The sequence below is a fragment of the Podarcis filfolensis genome (assembly GCF_964270895.1).
Source record: "Podarcis filfolensis genome assembly, chromosome: 7".
Lineage (NCBI taxonomy): Eukaryota > Metazoa > Chordata > Lepidosauria > Squamata > Lacertidae > Podarcis > Podarcis filfolensis.
Genome location: NC_139603.1, coordinates 61920758 through 61946663, shown reverse-complemented (window position 1 = coordinate 61946663; position 25906 = coordinate 61920758). Strand labels below are relative to the sequence as shown.

The following is a 25906-nucleotide window of genomic DNA, read 5'->3' as shown; positions in this document are numbered from 1 at the left end:
TGACCCCTCAACTTATATAATACAGTACTATCACACTGGCCTAGCTATGTGTTATGGTAAATGCTGTGCATATTTATTCATTGTGACATAGAAATATATTGAATGCAGGTAGCATTCAGGTAGCTCACTTGCATTCAGGCTAGTTGAAATTGAGAATTCTAAGCATAAAAAGGTGCAATACCCTCCCTTCCCTCAGAAAAAGGCCTGAAATCATTGGTACAATATAACAAGTTTAGAAAAGATTTATGGCTACAAAAATTCAAGTTTCAATATCTCATCCAAAAACAGAAGCAAAGAGCATTGGGGATAAATAGCTCTAGCAGTTATACTAACAAATACCAATTTTTTTAAAAAAAAAAAGTTCCAGCAAATTAAGCTGCCAATTAAAATGTAGTTTGGTATATAAAAGAACCCCCAAAATAGGAGAGAAGCAAAAGTTCATTTTGTGTTCACTTTAATGAAGAGCAATGGGGCACAAAAAAGAAAGAAAAATGACAGCCTCATGTCTAATTTTCCACATAACAAAAATAGACAAAAGCAGACAAATTGGGTTGAACTATTTAAACAAAAAAAAAAAGCCAATTACATTTACTTCTGTGACACTCCTCAGATTCTAGGACTCTATGCTTTGTGATGGACTGAGGTATACAGTAGTGAATAAAAATGATAGCCAATAGGAATAGTGCTAAGAAAACATAAATTAAAACATGGGTAGCCATGCCAGAAAGTGTCTAATATAAAGTTATTTAAGTGACAAGGAGAAATTTACTTCATTCCAATCACAATCCTCCTTGTAGCTTTAAGTCATTATTGTATTTTTGGTGAAAAGTAGCTTTATGCAAACTCAAGATATCAAAAACCAGAAAGTCAGTAAATTAAATATCAATGATTAAGTTCTCCAGGACTTGTCAGCTAAACCACATCCTGACAAAACTAAAAGACTTAGCTTCATGTCATCAAGATGCTGATATTTAAACCATTGAGGGGAAGGCAAGGGAGGTGCAGCAAAATCCCCTTTCAGGAAACATGAGCCGCTAGCCCAAATTAGCTGCATTTTGTTCACAAACTATGATTGGAATCTCAATGGAGTCAACTCCAAAGATTGCAATTTGCTTCATTTGTGTTAAAGAACACATGGATGTGTAACACAAGCACAGTTATTACTATGCTTGATTAGGACCCAAATAGCTATATCCTATAAATAATAAAAAATACATTTCTTTTGATAATTGACTGTAGATGTGAGGACTCTATAATTCAACCAAATGGCTGTATGCTTTACAGTCCTGTGCAAATATCTTTAAAAAATTAATAATCCTTTTTTTGCTATAAGGCTTTGACCCTACGATTTTCACAGCAACATAACTTCCATCCAGCCTGTACCATGTTTCCAAGCCTTCAGTCCAAAAATTCAACATGGTCAATCCATGTGACGTCCAAATAAAGCATCTTAAGAAGATCAAGCCACCTCAGTCTTCTAAAGGCACAGAGACTTCCCCAGATTCATCCCATCGAGTCTGGTCGTTCTGTTCTTCTACATCATCAGGCAGCTCTTCGTCAGCCTCCCCCACTTCATTTTCTTCAAACTCTTCATCTCTAGGAAAATCTGTGTCCTGTACCTGGTCTACTCCTTCTTGCCCTCCTGGTTGAGATTTATCTGCACAGTCAACGCACACACCATAACGTCGAGATCCATGTCTTATTCCAACACTGGCTGCTAGCATGAAAATCTTCTTACACACCATACATTTGTACTTTTTATCCTTTTTGTGAACCTGCACAAGAGGAATCAGTGTCAATAAGTCACTTATGTTTCATATCAATCACAATATGCTTTGACCACTGCTATTAATCCAAATTATAGTTTCACACATTTTGTATTAACTCTTTCAAAGCATGAACTCGAACTATTAATAGTTGACCCAAAATGTTGAATTTCACAAGACGTCAGAAATACACCAGTGTTTCTGCAGTACAGTTAACTCACAACTTACGTACATTTAACGTTCAAGCATTCAGCTTTACGTGCCTGGAATTTTTTTAAAAAAATATTTTAAAGAGGGAGAGTTTATGGGGAAAAGACTTTGGCAATCTCACCCACTTTTGAACCCAATGTGCCTTGACTGTACATTATTTTGGCTTTGCGTACCATCCCCATAACATAACTCTCATGTAAGTTGAGAGTCACCTCTGTAACTACAATAGCTATTGTCATTGTTATACTAGATACCTGACTTAAACTACAAAAACACTTCTATTCCTTACTGAATCAAGAGTTTATGTTTAACTATGCTATTCCTGGGCAGTGATTTAGAAAAGTATCAAAACCAGAAAGCAACTTTCTGGAAATACAAGTAATTAAAACACAATTTTATTACAAGCAGAACAGCTTAGCTGCCTTATTGCCAGTGTGCACCAATATTACTTACTACAGCGAATGCTCAGACAGTTTTAGACAAGTAACACAAGCCTGAGCCTTCCTTCCAGCCCCAGAGCTGCAGAGGAAGAAAGACAATTCCCTCTCCCAAGCCCTGCATGACAACCCTATGACACTACTCTCTAAAACATTATGACAGGGCAATGACCTGAAAGTTCAAAGTCTCAGAAAGTGAATGTTGCAACTGTGCGTGAATTTGGCAGAAGTCTGCAACCCTAACCCCATTTACTGGGGAGTAAGCCCCACTGAATTCAACAGGACTTGCTTTTGAGTAGATATGGTTAGGATTACACTGTTAAACACATTAGATTGAAGAATTATAGACAAGGAAAAATTATTATCCACCACACCAAGCTCTCCTCAACAGTTCACTATAGTAATTTAAAGCTGTTACATACCAAGGAATGCCTTTTTACATGTTCTCTACGAGTAAATAGCTTTCCACAAATGTCACAGCTGAAAGATCTCACTCCTGTATGAATGAGCAAATGTCTCTTTAGTGTTCTTCTGTATTTGGCTACGTAGTTACAGTGTGGACACTTCAGTTTGTTCATGATTAAAGAAGAGTCACCTAAAAATCCAAACACAAACAAATTTAATAAGTAGCAATTTGACACTTAGCAGTTGGTCATGTCCACTGATTCAACATGTCTTCCCAGAGTACATCTAGTTGAAGACAGCCCTATAAACGCAGAAAAATCATATACAAGAAAAAAGACATGGTGACCATACAAATATCAACCGATAATATAGCAACACACAAAAAGTGCTTCATGACCAATATGCAGATGTTACTGAAATCTTTTGTAGTTGGTTATTATTATCATTATTCCTGTAGGAGAGCAGATGGGAAAGGAGTAAGTCAGAAGGCAGGGTCAAAAATCTTCAAGACCTATCCAGAGAATAGAACCATCTCAAATTCGGCCTGAATATCTACCCTTAGGTAGAAAGTTGGGTTTCTCTGGAGCTCTCTGGCTTCTTTGCCTCTTCTCTTCTTCCCCCTACTCTAAATAGAAGAGTTTCACACTTCAGGCACTCTTTGTCCACCATCAATTCTGGATGCAATAACAACACTTGTTTTTTGCTGCCTCAGTGACACTGGAGATGGAGTTTATCCAACTTGATTACTAAGAGTCAGTATGAGTTTCTCAAAAACAAGTCACACCAGATGAGTCTCATTTCTTTTCTTATACAGAGTGTTACAGGCTTGATGGATCAAGGAATGCTTTGGACATAGTATATCTTGATTTCTGACAAAGTCCCCCATGATGTTCTTGCACAGAATATCATGGTAAAATGGGCTGTTAAGGCGATTTCTAGCTGGTTGATAGACTGAACCCAAAGAGTGCTCATTAATGATTCCTTATGAACCTGGAAAAAAGGGCAAGTGAGGTGTCATGGGGTTCTGTCCTGGGCCTGTTGTTGTTCCAACGTCTTTATAAATGACTCGGATGAAGGAATTGAAAGGATGCTCATCATATTTGCAGATGACACCAAACTCGGAGGGGGTAGCTAATGCTGCTGAAGACAGAATCAAGATTCAAGATGACAACAGGTTGGAGAACTGGGCAGAAACTAACAAAATGAATTTCAGTAGGGATAAATGTAAGGTTCTGCACTTAGGCAGGAAGAACCAGGTGCACAAATATAAGGTGGGTGACACATGGCTTACTAGCAGTACATGTGAAAAGGATCTAGGGGTCTTAGTGGACCACAAGATTAACGTGAGTCATCAGTGTGATGCAGCAGCAAAAAAAACCTAATGCTATTCTAGGCTGCATCAACAGAAGTATAGAGTCCACATCAAGGCAAGTAATAGTCCCACTTTATTCTGCCTTGGTCGCACCACACCTGGAATACTGTGTCCAGTTCTGGGCACAACAATTTAAGAAGGATGTTGACAAACTAGAATGTGCAGAGGAGGGGAATCAAGATGATCAAGAGTTCTGGAAACCAAACCTTATGAGGAGCGGTTGAAGGAGTTAGGTATGTTTAACCTGGAAAAGAGACTGGGAGGAGATAAGATAGTCATCTTCAAATATCTCAAGGGCTGCCACAAGAGTGAACAAGCAGGTTTTCTCCTGCACTGGAACTAATGGCTTCAAGTTACAAGAAAGGGGATTCCAACTAAACATCAGGAAGAACTTTCTGACAGTAAGAGCTGTTTGACAGTAGAACAGACTCCTTCCAGAGGTTGTGGACTCTCCTTCCTTGGAAGTTTTTAAGCAAATATTGCATGGCCATCTCTCATGGATGCTTTAGCCAAGATTCTTGCCTTGCAGGGGGTTGGACTAGATGACCCTCAGGGTCACTTCCAATTCTACAATTCTATGAACTTGGAGACTTAATAATATCTGTTGACCCTGTTTTAGTTCTGGATTGCATATCAGATGAAAGAATACCAATGCAATGCTCTTCTCTTGGGCTTTACCTGCACCTTCCTAAAAACTGAATGGAATATGTATATCAGACATGGCTGACCAATTCAGCCTGAGAGCAGCATTACACATGCATACCACATACATAGGGGCACAACACACAGGCATGTAGTCTCCAAGCTCACCATTGCTCCATCTCAGATCCTATAAGCAAGGGGAGATCTGCATCCCCACTGTCTCACTTGTCTGGGCAGAGACTGAAACCTTTCTACTCACCACTGGCCATCTCTATCTGCTCTTTCACTATTAATCAATTATTAACTGCAAGTGTTAGCTGTTTCTGCAAGCAATGACTACTTCCAAATATTATTGTGAGAGACCATATTTCAGAGCTGGTGGTCACCAGTGCCACCTAGTGACTTCAAATGGAGAATAAAATTAAAGCAACATTGTAGTTCATCAACAGACAGAAAAAAGTTCCCAAGTACCATAGATACTGTCTATGAGCAAATAGTTTATGAGAAAGCTAATAGTAAGACAGTTATTTTGCTTCCTGGTGAAAGTTAGAAATCACAAATATAAGAAGAGTAATCGCATAGATACTTAATACTTGCCATTTTCCCAGGTTTCTTTTGGCCAGGATTCAGGCAACAAGCCATACTTGAAATCATTTGAAGAACCTGGTAACAATCCAAACTTGAAATCACTTGAGATACCCGGAAACATTCCAAACTTGAAATCATTTGAGGTACCTGTTGAAAGATGTTATAGGGGGAAATTATATAAAAAATATTAAGTACACATGATTGCTTTATCTATACAGTAGCCTGTAAAGAATGCAGACATTTTTTAAAAAATTCTATCTTTGGCAGAAGCCACTGTGAAGTAGTGAGACTTGTATACTGCTGCACAGGCACAGTGGTCATGCACTGGCATTTAGCTAAGCCTGAGTACAAACCCTGCAACAGGTGAAGGTGGGTGGGTAGTGAAACAAACTGTACATCACTGTCACTGGCTAGACAGATTTCTTTACCTGCTCAGAGGAACAGCCTGACATCCTGTACTGGCACAATATTGTGGCAGGCAAGCACAGATTAATGCAAAACAAAAACAAAGTGACTTTCCACAATCCATTTTTTATGGTAGGGTTGCAAGGACAAAGAACTCCCTATAGCTTTTCATTTGTTATGTTTTCATGCTGATCTTCCTCCTAAAGGCATGCCAGGTTGCATACAGGCAATCAAATAAAATAAAGACTCATAAAAATTGTAGCAAGTGAGGAAGTAGTAACAGTTTCGGAAGGACCTGCATTTACCCAACATTTCTTCCCCAAAGCTGGTAGCAGAAGAGGTGCTATCAAAAAGGATCTAAAATATGGCAGGAACAACAGAAACTCTCTCCTGAAGTCCTCACCACACTAAGCACTTGTGGTTTTACATTACAGGCACACTATTGAATAAAACTCCTCAGCAGTCATTCCCACCTACCACATTCAAGAGAAAATCCAAGCAGCAAACAGATAGTAGATCTGCAACTGAAACTAATTCATCCTGGGAGATAAGTGAAACTCAGCCTCCACAGATGAACTTGGACCTGAACAGCCACACCTACTAAAATGGTTGTACACAATGTGCAAAGGGAAAGGGGGTGCACTTGACCATACAGCTAAAGTACCTGGTCATTTGTGCACAGCCCAATAAGCTGCATTTCAGGATCTAACCGCATTACCTGCAGCCCAAGCAGTATCACTATAGTAAATACCTTCCCTCACCACAAGCTACTGTAAACTTCCCACAATGCTCTCAGAAGTCAATGTACCTAGAACCAACCAGGATGCAGCAGACTACAACAGCATGGGAGCATCTTCTCTCCATAAGCTGCTGCCCTAACATATTGCCACCAGCGTTCAAAACTCCCACTGTTCTCTAGCACAGTTTGTGACACAGAATTTCATTAATGTTAGCAGTTTCTGAGCTCTGGGTGCAGTACTGCATCTAAGATGTCAGACTGAAACTGCTACTGCTGGAAGGAAAGGAGGACCTCTTTCTGCCTCCCACTTCCAGCCACTCCCTGAAGACTGGAGAAGGGACACTCATAAGAATATTAGGGGGGTGGGTAGGGGAAGTATGGCTTTGTTTTTTGCAGTCTTCAGAGGAGGACTAGACCATGTGAAAAATGAACATAAGACTTTATCTGCAGTTCATTCATTTTCAGCTTTGCATTCTTGTTATAAAAAAGTGCGCCGAGACACTCTGTTATGGCGCCCATAACCTAGATTTAAGGTGCCATTTAGCTCCTAGCTTTCATATCTCAGTTTCTAACACTGATTGCTACTAGTAAGTGTCAATAAAAGTCTTACCATATATGAAATCCTCTTACTCCCACAGGCACACCTACTTATTGGCCAGTACAAGTAAGATCTTGAGCAGAAAGCATAATTCTATGGTAAAGCTAATGCTCTACAAGTCAAAGTCCCAAGTTTGAGTTCCACTGTCTCTGGCAACTGAGGCCTGTTCCAGGAACATTCAATACTGTATAATGGATTAGTTTTGCTTTCCTCGGCTATTTCTATCAGCAATCTAAGCTTGTAACTGTCATTGTTAGCTGCCCTGGGATGATTTTTACCTGCCCTCGGCTTCCTTTATAGTATGGACAGAAAGAAATAGTAGTAGTAGTAACAACTATATTTTAACCCTTTCATCCTGGCAACATCATTCCAATGGCAATCATGCATGAGGATCCTGAGGTGCTGGTCTGGGGACTACAACTGACTACAAAAGAGTATACTTCTATTCAATGGTAAACCAAATCAAGTGGGAAAATACTGTTAAAAGAATAGACCCGCTTAAATCAATACTTAAGTCTTAGGTTCACCAATTTCAATGGCTTAATACTGCTCAGGCTCTTCTGCAGCAGTGTACTTTTTTTATATATAAAATGTTCATATTATTGCATTCTCAGAGTTAATGCCACATGCAATTTGGCCTTGAGAAGGAATAATGCCTCTTAAAGATGGTGCTTGCCATCCAAAGCTTTTATAAGTACTTATATTTTTAAAAAAATCTGCTGCTGATTCATTAAGGCACTTTTAGTTGATTAAACTTTTAAAAATGATTAACACTGCAAGTCTAGATTTTACCCAAACAGTATAAATCAAAAGTTTCTGCCAGCTTGAAATATATTTATTTTAGCCTTTCCAAGATTGATGCAACAATTCTTTAATAATTAAAAGAGCTACAGCAGATGGTACTTTGCTGCCACAACAGTAACAGAAATACTTACCGTATATACTCGAGTATAAGCCGACCCAAATATAAGCCGAGGCACCTAATTTTAGCACAAAAAACTGGAAAAACCTATTGACTCGAGTATAAGCCGGTTCACCACACCACAAACCTGGTGGTGGTGGCAGCGGTGGAGGAAGAACAAGCAACCTGAAAGGACCCTCACTCGAGTATAAGTCGAGGGGGGCTTTTTCAGCATAAAAAATGTGCTGAAAAAGTCAGCTTATACTCGAGTATATATGGAATTTTATTGTCTTGCAATGAAGAAACCACAGGTCTTCAAATTGGCTCTTTGGAGTGCATGACCTGCAGTTTGCACGCCAGTTGTCACCTATGTTGCTTCACTATGAGTATGCATCTTGTAAGCCAGTGGGCTGCCTGGATCTGCAAATGTAGGAGAAAGCATCTCCATGCAATCATGTCAATATCCCACATCAAATTCACTGTCCCACAGGCTTACCAGATGAGCTACAAGGCCACTAAAAATTGTTTATAAAAGCTAACACAAACTCCTTAGAACAATAAGTTTCCAAGGTAGGATGGTTTAAATTGAGCCACAACCATTGGGAGGGAAATTGTGTCCAAGATGCAAATCTTGACCGAGTAGCATTCTGTCTATAACAAAGGCATCCCTCTTACATCCCTGTCTCCCCAGACACTCCCCCATTTATATAAATGAATGGAAAATCCAATACAAACTCAGCAATATGCAACACCACACTTGTTTGCTATGGCAGGCAGGCATCAAGTCTTTGAGATTCAATCTAAGCCTGATGAAATCCTCTATATCATATTGAAATCACTGAGGCTTTCAACAAAGGCCTTCAACAATTTAGCCAAGAAGCCTGTTAGGCAGCAAACTGAACAAATCAGTAACAGAGTCTCCATTCTAGGTGTGATCCCTAAAAAAATAAAATTCATTTGAAACTGAAAGCCAACTTCACAAAACTGTATCCTGCATATCACAGCAACCACAATCATCACATCCTTGCTAAGCACTGAATATTTACCCAAACAGGAACTAGCCAATATAGGTTTCAGTAGTCTTACACAGAACAAATGTCGGCAATGCAGCCCAAGTTAGCAAGATGATCATTCCTAGCCATAAACATGGCACTAACGCACCAGCAGCTGGTATCAGGCCAACAGTCCAAATATTCCAAGTCTTCATATCATTTAACCCATCCTTCAACATTATCTCCACACAAATCTATAACTGTCATAGGTTTGACCCTGCCATCTCTCCACCACAGAATTAGATTCCAATTTATGTATTAGTTTTCATACAAAAATACATCTTAGTAGGAATTATCCAGCCAGGGCTTAATAACTGTTAAGAAGAGGTCATCCCTGTTTAGAAACACCAGAAAAAGTAGGTGTCCAGAAATTTTAGCTGTGGATCAGTCCTTGCTTTCAGGTCAGCACTGTCCTGCCAATTTTTCTTCGGAAAAAAATGTGTGGGTTTCTCACATATAAAATGAGATGCTGCTATTTCCCTTCTTCTAAAGAATTCTTCTTTCTATGTGCTAAGATATGTAGAAAGTCTGATGGAATGCAATTCTCTTACTGCTACCAAACACTTGTAACAAAACAAATTACAGACAACCCCCAATTTGTACAGGGGTTGAGTTCCTGGCCCCCCCACACGTAAGCCCCCCCCCCTCACCCCACCCCTTTGCCCAGCCATTTCTGGGTTGCAGCAATGCATGTGTGCACTGAACAAGCATAGAATGGCCATTGCCTGAACACTCTCGCATTTTGCACCAGATACAAAGAATAAAAGTAGAAGAAACTGTTTCAGACTTTCTCCAAAGCAGAATGAGACACAAGATCCCATTCCTCCTCTAAATACCAGTTGTCTCCTGTGCTCAACATGATTTTTTTTTATAAAAAAAAAAACCCTACACCTCCATATTTCATGCTGGAAATCTGGATTAGTAGGCGTTATTTTCCTCAGTAGGTGTGGTCACTGATAGAATTCAGTTTATGGTCATTATTGGTGGCGATATGCAAATGTTTGCAGGCCCAGTGGGTAAAAATGCTTAAATCTTCTCATAGATTTTTGATGTGTTCTGGAATCTATAAACGTTTTAACCTACCCCTAAGGACAGATACCACGGAAAGAATGATGGTACCGATATTACCATGGGATGTTGCATATTAAGTTAATCTCTGAACAGGAAAGTACAAGACCATGGATTATTCGAGTTAAAAGTAATAGCAACATGGAAAGTAATCTTACATGTCAATTGCTTAATTTTCTCACAGAATCCCTTAAAGACCTACATCATTGTATATATCCATGTGAATGTACAAATGAAAATGATTTAAACATTTAAATGCACAGAACACTCAAGGCACAGCTGCATGAGCTTTGCAATTTTCAGAACAAGAGAAGCAAAAGTTTGCAAAAAAAAAAGTTAAAAAATTAGCACACATTTAGTCTGAATAAATAAGTCAGCATGTAATAGCCATAGAAAATGGGTAGGGTATAAAATGCCTGTCCACTAAAAACCCGACTGAACCCTTCTGGCTATGAATATTTCATCAGCCTGAATAACTAAATTTAAAACAGATAGATTTAATTTTATCTTAATTTTGCAGGCAATGCATCTTTGTTTTGCAGGCATGCAAAATAAACATTGGTTTGTTGCAATACTACAAATAGCTACTGACAGATACTATACAAATAGATACTGATATTCTGATAGACTATTCCGATAGGTCATACTCCAACGTAAAGGGGACAGAAGAATGTAGTCTCATTCTTGAGGACTGTTTGTATCATGGCCTCAATATATACTCACGCAGTTAAGTCAGCAAGTCAACCTAGGATTTAGCAAGAGTAAATATTTTGAGTGTGTACTGAGAAGCACTATATGAGCAAATGTGTTGTACAGATGACTCACAATTTGCATGGGAGGTAGGTTCCAGGAACTGCATGAAAAGCCAAAATCACCTACAGCCAGAACGACCCCAGAACTGCCTCCACACGACCATCGCTACCTGTGTAAGACCTTCTCAGAGCCCCGTAAGCAAGGAAGAGGTCTTAAAACAGAACTTTCCAAACCTTTTACGTTGGTGACACACAATGTAGACATGCATCATTTTGTAACACAGTAATTCAGTGTTACTAGCAAATTGGAGGTTAACTAACCCCTTTCCAGCCCGAGGAGGAGGGCGGGGAGCATTTGCATGACAGTGCAGCCAACACACTTAACGTTTCAGGACAGTTTGGAAAGCTTTGCCTTAAAAGCTCTTTCTAAGACAGAAAAACCTGGCTCAGGGAAGATTTCACATGAGCTCTAGAGATCATTGCAAGATATCAGATGGCTAATAGGCTAGTTTCAACACACTCACATATCCTCCATCCAGACAAGGAAGAAGTATTATCAGAGTGCAAGGACTCATGCAAGCTAGGCAAGAACACTTAAAGAAGGTGAGAAGCAGGGTGAATGAGGGGTGTGGCTGGGCAGACTCAAGGGCTACATACAGAGACCTGGAAGGCTGCATTTGTCCCTGTGGCCCAAGGTTCCCCACTCTGGCCCTAGAAAATTATTCTAATTTAGCATGTTTAATGTTGAACTGGGGAGCTTGCCTAATACAGTGGTACCTTGGTACTCGAAAAGCTTGGCTCCCAATGCCATAAACCTGTAAGTGTTCTGGTTTGCGAATGTTTTTCAGAAACCGCATGTCAGACGTGGCTTCCACTTGAGTGCAGGAAGCTCCTGCAGCCAATTGGAAGCCCCGGCTTTGTTTTCGAACAGTTTTGGGAATCGAATGGACTCCCAGAATGGATTAAGTTCGAGAACCAAGGTACCACTGTACTGGACTTGCAACTGACAGACAATCAATGTTACTAATGAATTTATAACACAGAACTTTTTGCATGAGAAAAAGATACTGGAAACTTTTCTACAGATTTTTCTACTCCACTGCTCCAAATGCTTCCTGATAATTGTTATATAAAAAAATGTACTCCTGAGTGTTTCAGATTCTTCCATCTTCTGTAGGACATGAAAGTAACTGGTCTAATGCAGAAATATACACCAAATCAATGAACATGCTAACATGAGCCAAAAGTTACTTCTTAGAAACTGGTTCTAATGGGCGAAAAAATTAAAAATACATATTTAAGAAAAAGCCTGCCGCACCCCAGCAGATAAAAAGGTCTTTGGTGGTAATGTGAACCCTGTCAGGAGCTATAATGCCAGGAACCCATATGATGAAATAGTAGCCTATTCAGAACAAAGTGCAAACACAATAGGACTGGAAAGCTAGAACATTTAAAATTGCTGCATCCACAGTCTTGGTCATGTCATTAAGTCAAAATCTTCACCATTATTATAATTTAAAACACAGAAATGGTGTTAAGATGCCTATCCAGTAATTTCTCCTTAAATATGTGATCTTGGAAAAACAAATTTAATAACCAATATAAAATAATTACCTATGTGACTTAAGAACGCTGAAGCAGTGGGCAACTATGAAAGGAAGCAGCCTTTCAGAAGCAAACAACATCTACACCTTTTGTGGCACTGAAAAGTCAGGTTGCCCCACCATCTCCCTTTAAGGGTTGGCCCATTTTAAATTAAATTATAAAACCAACTGCCATTCCCGCTTTTACTTATAAAAGGCTCAAGTGTCTCAGAGCAGCACAGCAAAGGAAGCATTATTTAAGAGTCCTTGGCACCACTACCTTAAATGTATCACTTCTAAGACACAGAACAAAGCGGTTGCTACAATAAAGTAAATCTAATTTTAAAATTAAACTAGCCTAAATTGGAAAAGTGTGTTATAGAGGAACAAGTTTACACCCAGACGGCACATTTTACTCCACGTGAGAGGTTGTTCTAAACAGACTTATGACAAGTCAATGAATAAAGCAAACCATGGTGCTTAGGATAACTATGCTACTAGTATTTACCTGCTTCTTCTTTGATAAACTGCAAGTCTTCTTCTGGATATTGGACCGATGATTGAGTAGCTGCACATTCTTCTAATGTTTCTTCATTATTGGGTGGTATATTGTAAACAAACCTTTTAGCAGTTTGGTTTTTCCTTCTTGCTTTTCCAGGTTCTTGAAGCGATTGTCCCTGTGAGCTCATATCATTCCATACGAACACCTTTCCCTCACCTTGAGATTCATTTTCAGCCGTTTCAGGTGAGCTGTCCTGGACCCAATCATGCATTTGGTAATTTTCAGATTGGCTCTCATCTATGCAGTAGCCATCATTTTCAGTTTTTATACTGCTTGCCAAGTTAGTAAGATTTCGTGTGGCCCAAAAACTAGCAACTTTCTGATCCCTGCTAACAGACCTTCTATTGTAATCCACAACGACAGCTTCTGGGGCTTCTGATTTTATACTTATATTTAAGGCATCTTTGATAAAATTGCGACAGGATTGGACAACCTCTGTCATTTGAAGGTAGCTGGCCACTGACATTACTTCAATTGCATTCTGGCTTGTAAGCACAAGGTTGCCAGAATATAGGAAGTCCAAGATGACAGAGAAGCCTTGAACAGCAACAACATCTAAGTAGGTAACAGTGGTTTGGTTACGGCTTTCTTTGTTTGTAAAGCAATATAGAGTCTTGAAGAAACGGCTGCCTGCAACCAGGATGTTTTTGTGAGCCCTGAAGACCTTTCCACTCACTACAATATGAACATCACAAAGAATGCCCTTTTTTCTCTGCTCATTTAGTTCTTGTAATAGTTGATAGCAGTAAGAGTTCTCATTTGGCCTAATGTTGTAATCACAATCTCTCTCATTAGCCAATTCCGATGTTACTTCAGATTCCTGTAATTGAGAATGGAGAAATTAAGAAGTTAGCATCTAAGTACTGACTTTTTGGTTTTAAGTTCCAAATGAATAAGGCTATTTTTTTTTAATTTCTAACTTCCCAATTAAATAAGTATTTTGTTTAGTGCTCAGCACACAGCCGCCCCATCGTTCAGTTTAACAAAACATACACTTAAAAAGTGGTATCATGCAGCCAACACAAATCAAGGATTCTCAACTATTTCAACTCATTATTTCTTGACTCTATGATAAACTTTACTACCAACTGGATTAGAAATGCCTTTTTGATAACAAGCAGATAAGCTATATTAAGGATACAACCTCATGCTGTTTCCAGCTGCTTAGGAGAAACAGGCACTGTTCCCTCACTGAAGAATGCAATTGCACTTAGAATCATGAGTTGGAAGGGACCACCAAGGGTTATCTAGTCCAACCCCCTGCAATGCAGGAATCTCAACTAAAGCATCCATGACAGATGGCCATCCAAGCTCTGCTTAAAAACTTTCAAGGAAGGAGAGTCCACAACCTCTCAAGGGGAGTTCACCAGCTCTTACTGTCAGAATGTTCTTCCTGATGTTTAGTTGGAATCTCCTTTCTTGTAACTTGAAGCCATTGGTTTGAGTTCTACCCTCCAGAGCAGGAGAAAAAAAGGTTGCTCCATCTTCCACCATGTGACAGCTCTTTAGTTATTTGAAGATGGCCTACATATCTCCTCTCAGTCTCCCCTTTTCCAGGCTAAGCATACTCAACTCCTTTAACAGCTCCTCAGAAGACTTGGTTTCCAGAACCCTTGATCATCTTGATTGCCCTCCTCTGCACATTCTAGTTTGTCAACATCCTTCTTAAATTGTGGTGCCCAGAACTGGACACGGTATTCCAGGTGTGGTGTGACCAAGGCAGAATAAAGAGGGACTATTACTTGCCTTGATCTGGACTCTATACTTCTGTTGATGCAGCCTAGAACAGCATTAGCTTTTTTTGCTGCTGAATCACACTGTTGACTCATGTTAAGCTTGTGGTCCACAAGACACCTAGATCCTTTTCTCATGTACTGCTAGTAAGCCAAGTCTCCCCCTACCTTATATTTGTGCTACTGCTTCTGCCTTCCTAAGTGCAGAACCTTACTTTTGTCCCTACTGAAATTCACATTGTTGGTTTGGGCCCAGTTCTCCATTCACTGTGCTAAGGTCATATTGAATCCCAATTCTGTATTCAACACCATTAGCTACCCCTCCAAGTTTGGTGTCATCTGCAAATTTGATGAGCATTATCTCAGTTCTTTCATCCAATGACCTCAAAATAAGATGATTAATCCTTTGCTATAGAAATAAAACTCAGCCAAGCACACACTGCAAGGAGTGTCTACTCATCCCTGCTTCACTTCTAGATAGTCCCAGCATAAGTCCATTGGCCATTCTTTATGCATGATACAGCCTACAATATTTCCCTTCCAAGCCAGGAACTATGGATTCAAATCAGGAACACCAAGAAGAGCCCAAAATGGGCCTCTCGTAAGCCTCATTCACTTGCACTAACAAGGCAATTCTCACATATGCTAGCTAACAGAACTACTAAAAGGGGAGAGCAATATTCCCAGGTGTTCTAAATCAATAGCATTTTTTCCTATCTCTTTCCAGCCTCCTATTCTCTTCATTCCTAGTTAGCACAGTGAACAAGTATACAGTCCCTGTTCTCTCTGCACCCAAGGTTTTTCACAAGCTTTCCTCCAAAATTTATGGGCTGAATTTTTAGCTAGCCTGCCACCTTAGTCCTATCTAACAAATTGAAGAGGAAATATTTATATAAATATAGATAGGACAATTTTATATCTTGATTAACAAAGCAGTTATAATAAGGAGCCAGGAAGGAGTGGAGTAGTAGTTCCACTGGCACATCCAAAGCCCTGCTGACCCACATCGGCCAGGGTGCACATGTGTTGCTGTTTTTAAATTAATTTTTGCTATACTAGCTCCAGGCTAGAGTAACCAAGGATGAAGCCCTTGAAGTGATCCGTGGAGCTTTTGATCCTGTGGATCCAAAGTTGAAGGTGCGCCTGTTTCAGAGTTTACTGACACAGCAGAGCCCCCTCACAAGAGGAGGTCTTCTCACCCTCATCCTCCATCCCACAAATTAATAGTCAGTGGTGCCTTTCTTCCTTGCACAAGTTACACACCCAGAAAAAGTATAGATGATTCCACTGTCTTTGCCTACCAAACCAATAATCTCAGTCAACACAATTATGGGTATCAACTAACACTCCCTCAAAAGCAATGGGAACTCTTTGTATCCTAGGCAGAAAGAGGACCGGGGGGGGGGGAGTAACAGTAGCACACACATACGCCTTTGATACTCACCTGAAGGCAACTGTTAGTTGCTGCAAAATGCTACATCAATTTCACCTTTGTCATGCACACTTTCAGCCTAATCTGTCCTGTGCAGCAGCTCTACACACCAGAAGTTGGTGGTTGCTCTAGCAACACAAACCCATGTTGATATATGGGTATAAAGCCAGAGGCTGGGATGTGAACCCAGTTACAGTAACTGCTGTATCATCTAATAACTTGATACAGCTGGTAATAGGATATAGCTGAAAACGTATGACAATGTAAGCAATGCATTTGTTAATTGGAGCACAATTAATTCAGGATTCAGCAACCAAAACCTGGCTTTGGCTTGTTCCCAAAGTGCCCCATGCTTGAGCAATAGATATTTTGTGGTTTTATTATTCATTTGCTATTATCATTCAAGTCTTGATGATTACCTTATTTCTTTTTTAAAAATCTCAGTATACATATTGGAGAACATGTGACAAAAATACAAGTAAGACCTGATGTCAGTGTCAATATAACACCTGAAAAAAGTTACTATTAATGTAAGAACTATCCCCATATGGGGCAGTTGCATATTCCTGCATTGCAGAGGGTTGGACTCAATGATCCTCAGGGTCCTTTCCAACTCTACAATTCTATGATACTTTGTAATAAGTGATCCTAAAGCAGTATCATGCTAAACAATTCTTCTTTAAAAACTCATGTGCCAAAGGTATTTTCTAGAAATTTAGTTACCAATTACCAATTTGTGGGGTGCAACAAGAGCAGTAGCAGATCTTGATTGCACCTGGAAAGGGGCGGACTATACCTTGTGGTAAGAGTTGCTCAGAACCCTGCCCAACTGCCAAATAGGATTAGAAACTGGCTCAATCTCTGTATTAAAACAAGCTATGATTACCAGTAACTACCACTATGCCATGGCAGCTCTAATGCTGAACTATAATGAATGCTAACTAGTGAAGATGCAGGCAAGCCTAATGGTAAATAACAAGGACATCCCAAATTGTCAACTCATGTCTGAACTTGTATCAATTACCAAAAGACTGCCCAATACCAGAATTCTTTGTAAGAATCTAGCAAGCAGTAAGTAGTAGTAGTAGTAGTAGTAGTAGTAGTAGTAGTTATAAATTTTTATTTGTATCCTGCCCTCCCCGGTCAAGGCCGGGCTCAGAGCGGCCAACAACAAGTAGAAATAGCACAGTGTACATAAAATCACAGTCAATTAATTAAAATACATTCTAAAATCAATTCAGAATCAAATTAATGGCAACCATTGTGTTAGGGTCCTATAAGGATTACAGAAGGAGAGAGGGGGTTAGACTGTGCCTTGGCCAAAGGCCTGGCAGAACAGCTCTGCCTTGCACGCCCTGCAGAAAGATGTCAAGTCCTGCAGGGCCCTAGTCTCTTGTGACAGAACGTTCCACCAGATCGGGGCCACGGCAGAAAAAGCCCTGGCTCTGGTCAAGGCCAGCCTAACCTCCCTGTGGCCCGGGATCTCCAAGACATTTTTATTTGAAGACCGTAAGGTCCTCTGTGGGACATACAGCCATACCTCAGGTTATGAACGCTGTGGGTTGTGCATTTTCGGGTTGCGGACTGTGCCGAATCCGGAAGTACCAGAATGGGTTACTTCTGGGTTTCGGTGCTCATGCATGTGCAGAAGCGCAAAATGATGTCACGTGCATGTGCAGAAGCGCCGAATCGCATCACGCGCATGCGCAGCGTTGCGGGTTGCGAACGCGCCTCCCGCACGGATCACGTTTGCAACCCGAGGTATGACTATACCAGGAGAGGCGTTCGCATAGGCACAAGGGTCCTAGGCCGTATAGGGCTTTAAAGGTTAAAACCAGCACCTTAAACCTGATCCTGTACACCGGCAGCCAGTGCAGCTGGTATAGCACCGGGTGAATGTGATCCCGTGGCAAGGACCCCGTAAGGAGTCTCGCCGTGGCATTCTGCACCTGCTGGAGTTTCTGGGTCTGTCTCAAGGGCAGCCCCATGTAGAGTGAGTTACAATAATCAAGCCTGGAGGTGACCGTCGTGTGGATCACAGTGGCTAGGTCAGAGCGAGAGAGGTAAGGAGCCAACCGCTTAGCTTGGCGGAGATGAAAAAATGCCGCCTTTGTTATAGCTGCAACCTGCGCCTCCATAGAAAGGGAGGTGTCAATTACACCCAAACTCTTAACAGACGGCACTGGCACTAACTGCGCCCCAGCAGGAGATGGGAGTTGGCCCCTCAATCCCATATCGTCCTGACCCAGCCAAAGGACCTCTGTTTTCGAAGGATTTAACTTCAACTGGCTCCCATGTAACCATCCAACCACAGCTGGAAATATTCACTGGTGGTTGATTTGTATCAACTTGCTGGAAAAAAACCTGAAAAACTGTGTGAGGGGGCACATAAAGATGTTGAAAAGCATCGGGGAGAGTATCGCACCCTGCAGCACTCCACACACCATGGAGTAGCGCAACAACAGTCCCCCCCCCAAGTGCCACCCTCTGTCCCCGACCAGAGAGAAACGAGTGCAGCCATTGAAGGGCTGTGCTCTGGATCCCCACATCAGCGAGGCAGTGGTACTAGGTTAATGTGCAGACAAATCAACAGCAAGCCAAAACCGCTGAGCTACCATTTACTGCCTAATCCTATGGTCTTGGGAAGACCTATATTTACTCATTTCTTCTGCAAGCTGACCTACATTTGTTCATTTCTTATGCAACTTAATCAATTGAAAGGCAAGGTACAAATCTATAATTGGTAGCAGGGTTAGAAACTCAAGATGACACCTTAACTCTAGGTTACAGTTGCCACAATAGAATGTCTAGGTACCATTTTTTCATGCAATGAAATTTATTATTATTATTCCTTTCATTTCTATACCACTTTATATTTTAAAGCAAAAATCTCAACCCTTCAATGGCTGCACTCGTTTCTCTCTGGTCGGGGACAGAGGGTGGCACACATTAAAACATCAAATCAAACAATCCAGAATAAAACAAATTCAAGCTTCAAAAAAAGTATTTCAGATCCTTCTCTACGTGACATTTTGTTTAATGTATATAGCTGCCCCATAGCAGTAGTACCATAGGAATCCAGGGGGGTGTAGTGGTTAAAGTGCTGGACTAAGACATGGGAGCTTAGGATTCAAATCCCCACTCAGTCATGAAGCTCACTGGGTGACCTTTGGCCAGTCACAGCCTCTTAACCTACCTCACAGGGTTGTTGTACAGATTAACTGGGGGGAGGGTTTAAACCATGCACTCCTTAGAGAAAAAGGTGGGATATAAATACAATAAATAAGCTCTTCTGTTTACCTGCTTAAGAAAGCTGGAGAGGCCAGCCAGATGGAGATGTCATCTGGCGTCCAGAGATCTCCACGTGGTCAGTTAGACCTGCTCCAGTCACAAAATGCACCTGGCGGATTTCTAACTCTGATTGTACTTAATATTTTTCTATTAAAAGTTGCAACCTATTCTACCAGTCTTTCCCTCCAAGACAAAATGCTCCTTTTCATTCAGAATCCTCAAGTCAACATACGTTTTAAAAAGAAAAAGGTAAACAGTCAACAAGGCTGATGGGATTATTTTCAATCCCAGCAAAGAGCTGACACTTAAAACTATGGCAGATTTTGAAATATTTTCTTCACACCCAATTATATAGAAACAATATAAATAATTTCATGTCAGTGCTGGTCTTCAGCTGTGATTTCCACATTTTTAATTTTTTAAAAATCTATTTTTTATTTCTGAAGTTAGCAGTTATACCACACTGTTGACTACTACAGTTTACATTTTAACTTTTTAATATGTGATACAGTTACTTACATCACAATCCTATACATGTCTTGGAGGCAAGTCCCAGTAAGTTCAATGGTGCTTACTTCCAAGAGACAAATTACAAGACTGGAGCCCTAGAATTTCAGCTAAACAGGATAGCTACACCCCACTGCACCTCTCCAGATATGTATGCCAAGACATCTAAATAAAAAATAGAAAATATTAAAACATAGGTGTACAATTTCATTAGAAATGCACAGGGTATAAATATACCACACCTCTGCTTTCCAGCCACTAACAAGCCTTGTGACTCAGTCATATTTGGGCTAGAAAACTGGGGTTGGGGTTTTTTGCTGTATTTTATTAATTACTGACATTTTTAAATATTATATATTGTAGTTTAAATTTTTTTTTTTGTAAACCAGCCAGGAAATATTTAATGATGGATGACAATAGAATAGAATAGATAATTAAATAAAACACAGCTATGTTTAGTGTACCCAAAGGTCAACATTTAATTGTCAGTTTGCAAACAGAGGATGGTATCCAACGAAGTTTCATTAGCCACAGAATTTCTGGCTGCACGATGAAACTTCCTCTCCTTCTCCTCTCCATGTGCACCCAAATGTGTTCTTGGAGTTCCCCCAATACTCCAGAACAGATCTGGAGAATGCATGGGGGGAAGGAGAGGGAGGTTTTCCTGCACAGCCAGAAATCCACTTCTCTGGATACTGCCCACAGCAATAGGACTTACCATTTCTCTCCCCTGCAGCCCCACAAAACTAATACAGAATTGGGGACTCTCCAGAGCAGGAAGGGCTGCTGTGTGTCAGGCTAGAGAGGAGGAAGGGAAAGTTCATCCATGCAACACTGGATTTCACCCAAGCAATTTCACAAGTATTGCTGTTATTGTGTGTCTGATTTCTGAAGTGGTTTACAATGCATGGACAGGGAAGGGGTTGGGTCTGTTCTTTACACTAAGCTAACTAAACACACAGCTTCATGAACCCTAGGCACTAGAAATTTAGAAGCAAAGATGATAGTAACAGAAACTGAAGATCATTTAGTTTTCAAGTTAAAGAACTTTAGCTCCTGCTGAGCACAAAGCCTACATATTCAGGCAGAAGTGTGCCATGTGCTTTTCCAAGTGCTACACTGGAAAGAGAACAGAAATCCTACTTGTCTTACTTCTCATAACTGAAAATCATCATTAAAAAAAGCATAATGAAATTTTCTTTGTAATGTGCTGTTGTGATAATCACACATCACCTTTTCTAGACAAGGCAAAATTTTTACCTAGACATTTGACAAATGGAAACAAGTGAATGGATTCCATACATTCTACAAGAAAATTCAGATTGCTATTTTATACTGCTGCTCCCTCAAATGTCTGTGAAATGCAAGGTGAAATATAAGATGTGCAAACGGGAGGATTTTAATTAGCTTAACAACCTAATCCTCAAACAGATCTTCAGACACAAGCCCAAGAGATTTGGAGACTAACGCCCTACATCTATTTTCGGGATCCTTAAACTGAAGAGAGATCAGCTTCCTGTGCCTATTTAAAATATTATACCCCATATACTCTACTGCATGAGTCTAAACCAGCTTTCTCAATCTGTTGCCCTCACAATGCCTTGGAGTACAACTCCCATCAGCCCAACTGGCATGGCTATGAGGAAAACTTCTGCATTTTACATAATTAAGTATGGAATAAGGAAAGCAACAACTACACTAATTGGAGCTGCTCATGTTTTACTTTGAGGGGGAAATTATTTGTTAGGCTTCCCAGATATGCTACCTACAGGGAAAAATATAACCACTAAAGTTCAAATAGAAAGAAAGAGATATAAGACTTATGGAAAATATCTCCCAAGCAAAATGTATTCAAGTCATTTAGAAGGAATCAGAACAATGACTTCCCAAATCTGAGACTCCTGTAAACTTGAAACTACAACTGTTACCCACCACTATCTCAGTGCTGAAATACAATAGCTGTTATAAAGAAATTAGAATACGTTAACTATTGAAATGCTAATGTTTAAGGACATACTCTGTAGGACACATTGCTTTCACTAGTCTCCAACACTCTATTCATTAAGATCAGTACTGCTACAGATGAGAAACAGTTTTTCAGCTGTTTTTCAGCAAGTTGATACAAATACAGCCACCAGTGAATATTTCCTTTCCTTTAATCACAGGGAAGAATTCTATAGTTAAAAGACTGAAAAGATGCACAGTGCATAGAAAGCACCAAACCAAGCTCTGGGTGTTTGAAAGGCATACTGTCCTTTTTCCAGCACAAAAGTTTCAAGCAGGAAAACCTAGAAGTTTATAAAATTGAAAAGGCATTTATTCAATAGTGCTTAAAGCCTAAGTGACTATCCATGCTAAAAGCAGTAGGAACATGTAGCACACGAAGACAGAAGTCAATAGAGAAGGTCACAAATTTAAGCTGGCCTTCAAAGCCAATCATCATTACTATGACCTTGCCCCTTAAGTACCAAATATTGTACTGTTCTGAGGAAAGCATCTTCAAAAACAAAGCACAAACGCAGTGAAAACAATCCTTATTTCCAGCTCCAAGCTCAGGAAAGCAGAGGTGTCTACATTCTGCTTCATAAATTACCTCCTAGGCACCTGTACAGAGATTTCCCTGCCCTAATCCTGAGACTGGAGTTGTAAAGGAACTGCCAGTATTGCTTCCTCTATTTCTCCCTCCCATCTCCCCACCAATTGGGGGGGGGGGCAGCAGACACAACAACCACCTCCATTCCCAGCACCTGTCAACAACAGGTAATGTGCTGCCCATTCCCCAGCTCCCTCTTCAATTGCAATTGGTCCAGAAGAGAAGAGGCAGGAGTGTGTTGATAAAGGTCAGATGCAGCTCATCTGCCCAGCACTCACTGGTTCTGGCAAGGAGGCAAGAACATACCAGTGATTTTTTTTTTGGGGGGGAAGGTGCTGGCCTACCATGCTTAGGGTGAAAGTCTATTTATGGGGGGCCCCCCAGATGAGAATGTTTTGGAGCCTGCCTATGCACAGGCCCTATACCCATTCCAGCCTCTCTAGTACTGCCCTACTAACCCAAATGAGGTAAGAGGCACACTCACACCAAGACATGGAATGGTGGGAAAAGACTGTTGTGGTTACATATATTCTGTAATATGCACGCAAGTTTTAGGGGAACTGCCATAACTTTGAACACTGTCTTCCACATGGCCAATTTCAGTTTCTCAGTTATGAAGATCCTTGTGCTGTCTTATGCCAGGAATGGAAGACCTGTGGGCCCTCAGACATTGATTGCTGGGCTGTTTAACTTCCATTCTACTAGTCATACTGACTGGGAGTAACAAAATCTGGAGGCCCCGGGGCTCCTACCCTTGCCTTAGGCCAAGTCACTAGCCATAAGCTAGCTCCAGTCCCGTCTAATAACGGGACTTTGAATGTGCACAACCATCAGATGACCGCATGATTCAGATGTACATGGGCATCTGTTTCATTCACATATCCCTTAGCTGATTCTCCTAACCAATCTTAAATTTTTATGAAACTAGAAATGCTATTCTGAATTCCTAGAAATGTAAAAAATTCTACTTCACCACTATTTTAATAAATGTAGAACCAAACATACTATGTAGATATTTAATCATCTATATCCAGGTTTGCAGATGCAAAAGTGTCATGTGCAACTAATTTCAGTATCAGTTTTACATCCGGAAAGCTGAGGGAATTTCTAAAGTTTGATAGTATCTAGGAATACAGAATATTCCTATTGGAGTAGGCTAAACAATTAATGTAATATTGCAAACCTGCACAAAAGCTTCTACGCAACTCACTTGGTTTCATCAATATTCTACACATAACCATTGCACTGAAGATAATGAAAGCCACTCAAAGCATCCTTCAGAACTATTTATAAACTATCTGCTGTCTGTGTGGGGGTGAATTACACCTTTCACAAAACTCTGAGAACTCTTCAAAGTTTCATTTCAGACAATTAGACCTAGTGTGGTGTAGTGGTCAGTGTTACACCAGGATCTGGGGGACCAGGGTTCAAATCCCCACTCTGCCATGAAGCTCACTAAGTGACCAGGAGCCAGTCACTGCCTCTCAGCCTAACCTACTTCACAGGGTTGTTGTGGGGATTAAATGAGGACAGAAAGAACAATGTACATCATATTGAGCTCCTTGGAGATAAAGGTGGGATATAGTGCAATAAATAAATTTCAGTATTATTTACAGATTTTTCCAACTGTGGTTATTTGTGTTTTTGAAGCATAGGGCGCTCTGTGTTAAAGCATCATATATGCATCTTAATCCAGGGCCTATGTGGTGGTACAAAGACAAATGTGCACTTTACATTTGCACAGGGATCAACTGCAGAGGTTACTGCCTGCCAGGAAAACCTTACTTGTGTCTTCCCCATCTTTTACATTGGAGAAATAGATTGGAGAAACAAGTAATTACCATACAGGAAGCTATTATACAAGGTAAACATTATGGCAGCTCACAATGTTAAAAGGTTATGTGGCAGTCAGTAAAGCTTCTAAACAAAACTAACAGACAAGTCAGCTTGAAAACAGAAGGCAGAATAATCTGCTTACTGGAGACAGAAGGTGAACAGAGTACAATGTGCCCTCAAACCCAGGCTATAGGGGAGAGGAGAATCCATTTAAAGCAGCTCGCACACGTGGGCACGCTGCCTCGCACGAGACTCCCCAAAGAAGAGATGCCCCCCCCAGCCCTGACCCCCACATCAGCCGCCGCCCCCCGTAGAACACACTGCTCCCCCCCCGCGCCCTGATTCTACTGACCTGCTCAGCAGTGACAGGCTCGTTGAGGCGGTGCTCGGTGGAGATGTGGTGCCTGAGAAGCAGGGCGCGCTTGTAGTTGCGAGTGCCCTTGCAGAGCTCGTCGTGCCCTCCGCCGCCGTTGCTGCCGCCGTCCGCGGAGGTGTTCGTGGAGGCGGCGGCGGCGCACCAGGCACAGGACACGAGTCCGGTCTGCTGGCAGTACTGCAGCCACGGGAACTCCTTGAGCCAGGCGCTCTGGAAGGAGACGTGCAGCTTCTGCAGGAGGGACTTGGGCCGCGCCGCCAGCGGGAAGTGCTGGATGCTTTCCCCCTCCCCCGCGCCCACGCTGCTGACCTCCGCCTCGTCTCCCCCGGACCGCCTGCTGCTGCTGCAGCTGCCGCCCTCGGCGCCGCTGCCATCGCCCAGGCTGCCCCCCTCGCCGTCCTCCTCGTCCTCGCTGCTGTCGCTCAGCGACCCCCCGTCCTGCACCAGGTCTTTCCCCTCCAGCACGCCCACGAGCTCCAGGTCCTCCTCCTCGCCGCCGCCGCCGGCCCCCCGCCCGTTCAACGGCCGCCGCGGCCAGGCCGCCCCCTCGCAGCCATTGTTCGCCGACGCCGAGCCCCCGCCACGGAAGGCCAAGGTCCGGCGGTTCCTCTCGGCGAACATGGGGCCCACCGGGGCGGCAGCGACCGGCGCGTCGGCGCCCACCGAGTTCGGAGGAGTGGTGGGCAAGAGCAGGAGGTCCTTCCCGGCGGCGTCCGTGGCCTCCAACTCAGGCACATCGAACTCCACCGTCTCCAGCTCCACTTCCTCCTCCACCCCCTGGCCGTTCAGCTGCTCGGCCTCCTGGCGGACCCAGGCCTCGCTCGCGCCGCCGCCGCCGCCCCCGTTAGCCGTCGGGACGCCGCCTCCCGCAACAGCGGCGGCGGCGGCCGCGCTGACCAGGCCGCCCCCCCGGAACGCCAAGGTCCTGCGGTTCATTTCGGCGAACATGGCGGGCGAGCGCGCGCGCGCCCCCCGCCCGCCTGCCTCCCCACCGCCCTCGCGCCCCCTCCCTCTCTCTTCCCGCCGCGCGCCCAACTGTCGCCCGCCCCCCCTCCCTC

General features: G+C 41.9%; 1 protein-coding gene across 1 annotated transcript; it reads right to left on the bottom strand.

The window, feature by feature from the left end:
* Positions 1-437: 437 nt before the first annotated feature.
* On the bottom strand, positions 438-25811 carry ZBTB10 (zinc finger and BTB domain containing 10). The gene is made up of 5 exons (XM_083623255.1): positions 24825-25811; positions 13027-13900; positions 5430-5567; positions 2836-3008; positions 438-1775 (listed from the first exon to the last, which is right to left on the bottom strand). Exons 1-5 carry the CDS (start codon positions 25794-25796, stop codon positions 1470-1472), a joined length of 2463 nt encoding a protein of 820 aa, XP_083479381.1. The 5' UTR covers positions 25797-25811; the 3' UTR covers positions 438-1469.
* Between the last annotated feature and the right edge of the window lie 95 nt (positions 25812-25906).